The sequence below is a fragment of the Triticum aestivum genome, chromosome 3D (genome assembly GCF_018294505.1).
Source record: "Triticum aestivum cultivar Chinese Spring chromosome 3D, IWGSC CS RefSeq v2.1, whole genome shotgun sequence".
NCBI classification, from domain to species: domain Eukaryota; kingdom Viridiplantae; phylum Streptophyta; class Magnoliopsida; order Poales; family Poaceae; genus Triticum; species Triticum aestivum.
Genome location: NC_057802.1, coordinates 436255197 through 436265090, shown reverse-complemented (window position 1 = coordinate 436265090; position 9894 = coordinate 436255197). Strand labels below are relative to the sequence as shown.

The window sequence follows — 9894 nt, the reverse complement described above, 5'->3', positions numbered from 1 at the left end:
GGCCCATTTTCAAATTAAAATCCAAGTAGAAGTTCTGGCCCATTTTTAAATTAAAATCCAAGCATGAGATATACGAACTGTGTAGAAGTTTCTTGCACTAAAACCAGTTCCGGGGATGCGATAGAACAACATTTTGGTGTCGGCGTTGACTGTACCTAATAGAACCATGACAAAATATATCACAATATTGCGAAAATAGCTTTTGGAGCTCGCTTGGCCTCCATGGAGGCCGATTTTTGAAAAAGTCAAAATTTGCCAAAATTCATATTTTTACATTTCGAAAATTTCTGAAAAAAAAATACAAGCATACACACATGTGTGTAATTTTTTGGACGAAATACATTAAAATGAGGGCTGTGCAAAAAAGTCTAATTTGTGGCTTTTCATCAGATGATACTATTCATCCCAAAAATCCATGAATTTGTTCTTTTTGCACAGATCGCATCTCAAGGTATTCATTCTAAAATTTTACACACATATACATCACATCCTTATGGACTACAATTGTTTTCAGATTTTTTTAAACTTAAAAGTATGAATTTTGTTTTTTGTTTTCAACAAAAAAATCAGCCTCCATGGAGGCCGAGCTCCGAAATGCCGTACACCGCATCTGAGGCAAAATCTTCTTTCTAGGTGTCCTTTAACACTGTTAATACTAGTGAGAATGGACGACACTGTCATGAATGCATGAAAGTTGGACAAAGCGTGAGATAGAAAAAGAAGTTCCACGGCTAAATACGAAAGCCACTATTTTAGCCAGTTGAACCCGCAGTTGCATTGCAGCGTTCGGGGTACGAAGCTGCAAAGTGAAAAGGATTGGACCTGTGGTGTGGAAGAAGAATCTCTAGGTAGTGCACTTGGCGCGTGCATGTAACTGGTAGACAAATAAGTAGATAACGGCAGGTCGCAGTCATATCAACTGGCCATAGCCTCCCTGTACGACGAGCAAACCAAGCCTAGACAGAATGATAACACCCACTTGGCGTCAAATTACGCCTCAGAAGTCGTTCATGAGACGTTGCCGTCGTCGTATTAAATGTCAGAAAGTAACATCACGTATGTATACATACTTCTACATGCCAGTACGGCATCACCTTGCATGCCAATCTGAGTAAGCAGGGAGACGAGCGATCCAGCTGAATCATGGCGACGTTGTCAGTTGCGAGCAGCCGGGCCCGCCTAACTAACCTTGATCCACAGGCTAGCTAGCTGTTGCCATCATGAAACCATCAATTAAGCCGAGCCCTCCACCGCCACCCGCAGCATTCATACGCATGGATACAAATACAATGCAAAAACTCGCATGTATAAACAACAAGAAAGCTGTGGCTGCAGGGAAGACGCATGGAAGCTAGGCACCAAACGCCCGGAAGAGTAGCACATGCCAAGATTCCTGCGGGGATGGGAATGGGATGGGATGCGCTCGTGAGACCAGATAACGAGTCCTAGTCGTGTTGGGAACTCACGATGGAAGCAAGCAACCACGGAAACACAGCGCATGGAATGGAAGTGGGCGTAGCTGGCCGGAGAGGCGAGGAGGTGGGCAGCGCGGTGGCCTGGGTCCGTGCCGGTCGTCCTATTCGCGCGCACAGCGCATGGATGGATTGGTTGGATGGGTCGCGAGACCGGCCGCGACCCGCGAGGGAGGGCTGCGGATCACATGCGCCAAAGGTGGCCGATCGGGCCCTGCTGTGACACCACATGGCCTGTCTGCGTGAGTGTGCCCCCGCTTTAATCCAGGCCACCCACACCCACATGCAGGAGGGTAGCCCACACGGCCCGCCTTCCTAATGACCCGCCCGCCCTCGGTACATCGCCATCGCCATCGCCATCGTTATCGTGGAAGAACAAAGGAAAGAGAATCATATGCGTGCAGCAGCCATTGCAAAGCTGCTAGCACACCACATGCACGCACGCACCCACCTTGCACCGCACACAAGGCTAGGACGTACTATACAGACACAGCATCGATCCGAATCCGATCAATCACACAAAATGACTATACACCGAGCAGTCGCAGCAGCAGCAGCACCCGATTACATGCACGCACGTAGTACGTACCAACTGAACTGGCAGTGATTACCAAGCAAGCTAATTAGGGGCGGCACGCAGTTTATCTACGCGTGCCGACCGAGCACACACACATACACACGCGGATTTCGTATACTACTACTCCCATGAGTTGAGGGCTGAGGCCTGAGGCTATCTCGTATCATCTGTCTCTTCGAGATCTTCTTTTTTTTCTCTTTTTGTGCGGCGGCCGGTGCATGGCCGGCTGTCAGCTTAGGCGGAGGAGGAGGAAGAGGAGCAGACGCGGTGGCGCGGGCAGGAGACGAGGTGGTCGTTGGTGAGCCCGACGGCCTGCATGAAGGAGTGGAGCACGGTGGGGCCGACGAACCGGAAGCCTCGCCGGACCATGTCCTTGCTGATGGACTCCGACTTGGACGTCTTCACCGGGATCTTCCGGCTGTATTTGTACCCCGGCGACAGCGGCTTGTGGTTCACGAACCCCCACACGTACTTGCCAAACGACCCGAAGTCTCGCCTCACCTGCTTGTCCATGCGAAAACAGCGTTAGATTTCTTCCCTTCCTCTAAACCTAGCTGCTAATGAGGCTTAAGATATTATACACTGCTTAAGAATGTAGCAGTTGGTAGATACTACTATTATACAGGTTATTAAAATACTCCGTGGTCGGTGTGCTTCTGACAAAATGGGGTGGCGTCATCTACCTACATGCGTACTTAGGGAAGGCTAGCTGTGGTTGATTGGTGGTTAGGCGCCTAACATAATTGCGAGCGGTTACGTCGTGTGGAACACTCACACTACTCTTTTCAACCACGGAGGAGAATATTTTGTGGACTGTTGCATGAGCGTCTTTTCCAGCTATCAAATGTTGCATCCCTCTTTTTGGTTCTATCGAGCTTTATGACGCACTTGCCTTGCTTCTGCAAAGTATAGTATCATTTAAAGAGCACTTGCTGCTCATACAAGAGCTGTCCACCACTGGGGTGTACGCTGTCAGGGATTCTGTTATAATTAAGCTTCGCTTTCGCTTCTACTGTGATACTGTCTTGTCAACTCTACTATCAACCGGGAGCAGTAACACAAACAGAAAAAATCTAAGATATGGCAAATGGGCGCAGCGGACGGTACCTCGAGAATGCGGCAGGCGTTGTTGACGGCGCCTCTGATGGTGCCCAAGTCCAGCCCATACCCGGCGCTCACGGAGGCCATCTGCTTCTCCGTGTACTTGGCGACCGCGTCCACGTCGAAGCCGGAGAATGCCTCCCTATTCGTGACCAGGCACAGCACAAAATCAGCACAAACGTCACGGCAAACGCACTACTCCAAGCAAGCAAAGCAGCATGGGCGATCGCTCCGCTCCAAACCAACCTGTAGATGTGTCTCCTCCTGAGGATGGAAGCCCAGTCGGCCCCGACCTGCACGCCGGACAGCGTCAGCATCTCGAACAGCAACCTGTCGACCGGGCAAGAAAAGAAAAATGTGAGAAACCATCGCTGCCAAGATCGGTCGGTTTTGATGTGATGTGCTGTGGTTGGGCAGAAATGGCGGCCACTCACTCGTCGTCGTGCACGGGCACGCCCCACTCCTCGTCGTGGTACGCGACATACACGGGGTCCGAGTATGCCGTGATGAAGCTGCAGCGCTTCTCCTCCAGCGCGGCGGTGGCGGTCGCGGGCGCGGTGGCGGTGGCCCCGACCTTGCCCTCCACCCGGGAGAAGGAGGCGGTGCGCCCGTAGTGCGCGATCCGCATCTTGCGCTGCGCCTGCGCCTGCGTGACATGCTCCCGCTGCGCCGCCGCGATGCTCCCGGCGGGGCCGGCCAGCTCGAACGCCTCCAGCGCCGCGAACGTCACCACCGGCAGCACGGCGCCGCTCTTCCTGGGCGCCTGCTTCCTGCTCTTGTCCGCGCCCGTGGACGCCGCCGTCCTGCCGCCCGCCGCCTTGGCTCCTGCCGCCTTCGCCGGCGTCGGCGGCAGGAGGTAAGGCGTCGCCGCCGCCGCGCGGGCGAACTCGCCGGCGCCGGTGCTCTTGGGCGCTGCCGTGCAAGCGGTGGCGGCAGCAGCAGCGGCATTGTCATACGAAGCAGGCATCGAGAGCGACTTCTGCAGGGATTTCTTGAGCGGCTTGGCGCCTTCGGGCGCCGCGACGCGGTTGCCGGCCGGCTGCAGGACCGGGCGGCCGTCGATCTGGGCGACGCCGGCGGTCTTGACGTTGGAGTTACACATTTTGCCTGGGAGACTGTCTGGGTTCGAGGCGTGGTGGTTCACGGCGCTTTGAGCTGGCTGTGGGATTTGAGGGCTGCGGTGGATTGTGGTGCGGCGAGCGAGGCGGTATATATAAGCGGGGAGCCGGGCGCGGATGACGAAAGGTAGACGAAGGTGGTAGGGACGGAGAGGATGTGAGGTGGCGAGCAAGGGTGGGGACAGGTCACAGGTGAGGAGAAGTCTCTGTGTGTGTGCATGCATTGGAGTTTTGGAACCAAGCTCCTGCAGTGACGGTTAGCTTGCTCTTGTTATTTTTTTCATGTTGATGAATCCAACGGCTTGGGCGGTGGTAAGAGGAACCGGTAAGGATCGGTTGGGATTGGTCAACTTGTCTTCCGGCTTATTGTAAGTTTTTTTTAGAATAATTCACGGCCGGCATATAACCATCCAGAGCCGGCTTATTGTAGGTTATATGCCAGCTTAGTCGGATCCTTCCAGGCCACCCAGAGCCATCTAAGTCTAAGAGGTCTCGCAAATTTTGCCAAGTGAAGGATCCCAAGCCCACAAAGTTGGGTGGGGCGGCAGACTCTCTCCCAATTGACTTTGCATGTCACTCGTATAGTTTTAGCGCTAGCTGACCAGAGAAATGCACGCTCAATCTTGTTGATGTTGCGCAACGCACCACGGGGGGCACAAAGGTTAATGTGGTAAATGACTAGTGAAGTAAGGACCGATTTCACCAAGGTCGCCCGGTCGGTCGTAGTTATGTTCCTTCCCTGCCAGTGAGGTAGCTTCGTCGCGCCCTTATCCTCAAGGTGTTGGTAGTCAACCCTTTTCAGCTGCCGAATAGAGAGGGGGGGGGGGGGGCTGAGGTTCTTCAGTGGAAGGACGTCCGCATGGCAGGAAGGCTGTGTAGAATGTCGGCAAGGACCCGGAGGGATCGACTGTCAAGACATGGTGTCCAGATAATTGATAATTCGGAAGCGAGAATGGAAGAGCCGCCCAAAGGTTGGCCCAAGCGACGGTTTCCTTGGATCCAAATGTTCATCGAAACGAGATGTTCCAAATCCCATTATGGATGGCCGAGGAAATGAACAATAGCAATCTTAGCAAATAGCAAATAAGGCTAGAAACTCATAAGCAAGTGGAGCTTCCCCCAACCAAGGGTATAGGCAGAATACCCCCCCCCCCCCAACGCCACCCATGGAGATAGTGAGACCTAGGCAAATCTCATTCTTGATAGATTTTATCGATTTTCAGAACTAGGATCCCTCCTTGCGATCACACGGAAGAAGGGGTAACCCCGAAAATACTTCGCTTTAATAAGTTGTAACCACAAGCCCCCATCATCACCGAGGATCCTCCAAGCCTAACGTACCATCAGGACCACATTAGGGGGTCTAGGGATGGCCGAGGAACTCTTATCCCTAGCCACAGCTGTTGCAGCACAAGGCTTTGTTGCGATTAGGCCATATGTCAATACTATATTCCCCGTGACGGGATAATACCTAGACCCCCATCCCCGGTCCTTAGACAAGCAGATCTCATCCCACCCAACCATATGATAATTCGGTTGCACGTCTGTGGCCTACAAGAAGAAGCAAGATGCATCCTTATCAATGGAGTTATGCACTCCTTCAGGCGGTGAATACAGCTCCATCATATACATGGGAAGACTAGAGAGCAAGAGTCAATAAGCACAGATTTACTCCCTTTGGACGTAAAGCGACTGCATCACGACTCAGACCTGGAGGACACACGACCCATAAGCGGGTCAAAATCCTAGATATGGACATTCGAGTCAGACAATGCCATCCCCAAGGAAGCAATGGGGAATGAGGACAACTTCTATTAAAGTTGTCCGCAATTTGCTGCTTGTGGCTATAAAATATACTAACACCATAACTTCAATCTTATAGAAATTGATCTTAAAGCCAGGCATGGCCCCAAAGCAAAGGAGAAGGACCTTAAGGGTATGATATATATTAAGTTTCGACCCCTCTACCATGATCATGGTGTCATCCACATACTAAACATGAGTAACCCCGCCTTCAGGAATAATATGCCCAACCACACCAGTGATGTGGCCCACCATTCTAGCTTGATCTAGGATGACTGCTAGGGCATAGACCATGGTGTTAAAGAGTAAGAGAGAGAGAGAGAGAGAGAGAGAATACCCTGGCCTCACCCCGCGAGAAGGCCTAAAGAAGGGGCTAACCTAACATTAATCGCGGTGCAACCGCTCTTGATCAACTGCGTGATCCATGAACACCAGCACTCATCGTATACCCTTCGCTCAAGAACGAAGCGTAGGAAAGACCGGCCAAAGCGGTCATATGACTTCTAAAAGTCCAGCTTGAAGGACACGTCTTTCGGACGTCCTACATTGACCTCATGAACTATTGCATGGAGAGCCAGCATCCCATTGGATTTGACATCCCTTCAGGAAGGCAGATTGGGGGGGGGGGGGGGGGGGGGGGGGGGGCGCTAGAGGCGTTTCATCATCGGGGCACATCGCGTCACGCACACCTCCGAGAAAATCCGTTGAAGAACTTTAATCATCGTGATAGGCTAAAGTGTCGAATATCCGTCACCCCAACTATTTTTTAGGGTAATGACACCCAAAACTTCCGTAAGAAGATGACCGGAAGGCCATCCAGATCGAGAGCCGAATTCACCTTCATCTCAGAAATCAAGCGACCAACCTCCTCAGACGAGAACAGGATGGTAAGTTCCGTGTTCTCCTCCGCAGTGACCTTGGCCACCATAGGCCAACAGTCAGCCGCCAGCGAAACTCCGGAATGGGGATCCATCGTGAAGAGCTCCTTATAAAAAAAGAGTGAATGCAATGGCCGATGGACAATATGCAAAATGAGTGGATTTTAATCCAGATGCTATCAGTAACATACACCACTACTATCTCAGAAGGCGAAGAGCAGTGATGTCACTGTAAAATTATACTCCCTCCGTTCCTAAATATAAATTTTTCTAGAGATTTCACTATGAACAATATACGGATGTATATAGACGTAGTTTAGAGTGTAGATTCACTCAGTTTGCTCCGTGTGTAGTCTCTTATTGGAATCCCTAAAAAGACTTACATTTAGGAACGGAGGAAGTACATTGGTTGCTCTGCTCACTCTACTTGGCATCCTTCCCTCCCGCCAAAGACAGCAAAACCGTGTGAGATGCCTTAACGTGCAGGGTGCGGAGTACACTACCAAGATGGCAATACTCACCCACTAGTCCACTACAAATTAATCGAGCCAAAATGAGGATACAAGTTGCATCCAATCTTTCGTCCATGTAGGAACAAAACGAGTCCTGTTGTACAGTACCCATACTCAATTTCAGTGCATGCACCCTGGCATTCATTCCCTCTCCTCAATCATGCCCCGTACGCCGCCGCAAAGAACCCACGCTCCGTACACGGCTCACAGAATACGTGCACGAAGCACCGCAGAGCGCAGAGAACGTACGGTATACGTGGCAAGACAAACAAAAATCATGCGCGCCCGTGTGCGTCTGCATGCGTTCACGTGCCACTTGTAGGAGTATCGTAATCGTACTCGCGCGCGTCGCGTCGCCGGCCGTGCCGTGCCGCGCGTCGTGGCGCATGATTGTGCCGGTGGTGCGCGGCCTGCATCCGGTCCGACAAGAACGCCTGGCCGCTTGATGATGAGTGGGGGAGAGGAAAAGGATGGCGCGCAAGCGAGCGACCCAGCCCACGTTCTCCCGCCCTCTTTCGAGCTGGCGGAGGAATCTTGTGCTCCTTCCCCTCCCCCCTTTCGTTCCAATGATCCGCCATCGGTTAGGGTTTAGCAGATGGTTAATGTGCGGTTCCCTCCCCGCACCATCGTCGCTGTTGTACGCGCGCACTCGCTGGTCCCGATCGATCACAGCAGTTGCGAGATCGACGGGGACGAATCATTGGGCCGAGGCCGGCAAGGGCGAGGTTCGCTCGCTGATTAACCAAAGCTGCAACCGACGTACGTATAATTTAGGAATCTGCTTTAGTTCATTAGTTGTGGGCGTTCGTGTAGGTTGTGGCGGCCGATCTTCTCCCTCGTCGTGATACGGCGAGCACATGCGCCGGATAATGCCCGATCGCCCCTGTTCGAGGGGGATACGCGTGGCTAAATTATTTGCTATGCTGGCTCGAGATGATTAGATTAGATGATGATGCCGCAAATCTGGTGGTTAGAGGGAGGCTCTTCTTCCGTGCGCATTCCTTCGATTTGATCCACCTATCTGTCTGACAAGTGGCCTACGTGCAACAGGAGAAGTACGGCGGAAGAGCATCGTCTGATTCTACGAATCATGTCTCAACAAATGTTTTGATCTATCCATCTACGTAGCTGATAGATAGAGAGCCACGTTCTTTGCACCAGTGCCGGTGACACTGCTGCAAGTTTAAGACCGGCGTGGTGTGTCATGTGTCATGTGCGTGGTGATGTGCAGCAGCGCCATTTGTTTTGGGCTGCCGGACATGTTCCAGATTGAGATGTATATCCAGTCCAACAGGGCATGCATGCATGCATGAACCTTATGGCACACCATGCGTTGATTTGTCCTACCACGATGAGCCGGCTTGCATTGCATGAGCCTCGATGATCCGACCTGAATGCAAGCATGCATGCATGCAGCATCTCCGGCCCTTGACCGTATGGTTCGGCCCTACGCGTCCATGCCGAGCTATCAGGCTTTCATGATTGGATAATCACCCAAGACTACCCGAGTGTTTCGCATGCAAATGCAATATGTCAAATTTTGCAGGCACACCACCACTTGGCAAGTAGCACGCCGGCCGCTTTCCAGGAATACGGAGACGAGCGACCGCTTTTGTCTGTGTACGTACACCAGCTGTTTTGGGACGGACGTAATTTCTTCTGTCAAATGGGTCCGTTCAAAATAGCCAGTTGTAGTAACTGTTACGACTTTGGATACCTATGCAAGTACTCAGCTTGTCAGGTATGCTGACGGCATCTTTTCCTCACTGCGAGTGCTTGTCAGGCGTTCAAGATCTCTGGCGGAAGGTACACTGCTATATGTGGCACCAACCCATTTACTGCGCGTTCAGTCGCCATTGACCGTCTCGGTAATATACTGCGACTCGTGACCGCCGAAACAGAAACCATGCTGCACCTTGCCTTTGCAAAGAGAGGATACGTGCCACCCCGTCGCACGGACTCGTGACGGAAGCCAGACACAAAAATGGCGGATCGATTGGCCTTTACCAATCATTCACCGGCAGTCGAGTACAATAGATATTGGACGCACCACAAGAACAACAAAAAACGGCCGGCTGCACAACAAAAAACGACCACGAGAGCTTGATCTACGCCGCTGCACAACATGGCTAGGCCAAAACGGGGCCACGCCACCACGCATTGGATCGTCGTCACCGGCGAGGCTCACCGCGTCTCCCCACACTAGGCACGTACAGTACAGTAGGTCGACAACACCAAAAGCTCGCCGGCCCCGGTGCATGTTTGGACCGATCGACCGGAGTACAGATCCGCATTAAAACCCTGCCCCAACTCAAAAAGAAAGAGAAAACCCTGCCGCGGAAGGAATGGGAGGATGGAACGAACGAACGAGCCAACGATTGAACGAAACGCCGGCACGATCGGGGACGCGTACAAATCCGCATCCGCTCAACC

The 9894-nt window shown here is 52.2% G+C and overlaps 1 protein-coding gene across 1 annotated transcript; it reads right to left on the bottom strand.

Moving 5' to 3' along the window:
* Positions 1-1969: 1969 nt before the first annotated feature.
* Positions 1970-4348, bottom strand: LOC123079443 (uncharacterized). Its single transcript, XM_044502213.1, has 4 exons — positions 3585-4348; positions 3397-3480; positions 3157-3292; positions 1970-2550 (listed from the first exon to the last, which is right to left on the bottom strand). The coding sequence occupies exons 1-4, from the start codon at positions 4250-4252 to the stop codon at positions 2284-2286; spliced, it is 1155 nt and encodes a 384-aa protein (XP_044358148.1). The 5' UTR covers positions 4253-4348; the 3' UTR covers positions 1970-2283.
* Positions 4349-9894: the final 5546 nt, after the last annotated feature.

Coding starts and splice junctions, on each gene's coding strand:
- LOC123079443 (XM_044502213.1), bottom strand. CDS start 4,252: ATGTGTAACTCCAACGTCAAGACCGCCGGCGTCGCCCAGATCGACGGC. Junction 3,481..3,584: donor GTGCCCGTGCACGACGACGA/GTGAGTGGCCGC, acceptor CCCGGTCGACAG/GTTGCTGTTCGAGATGCTGA. Junction 3,293..3,396: donor AGGAGGAGACACATCTACAG/GTTGGTTTGGAG, acceptor GGTCACGAATAG/GGAGGCATTCTCCGGCTTCG.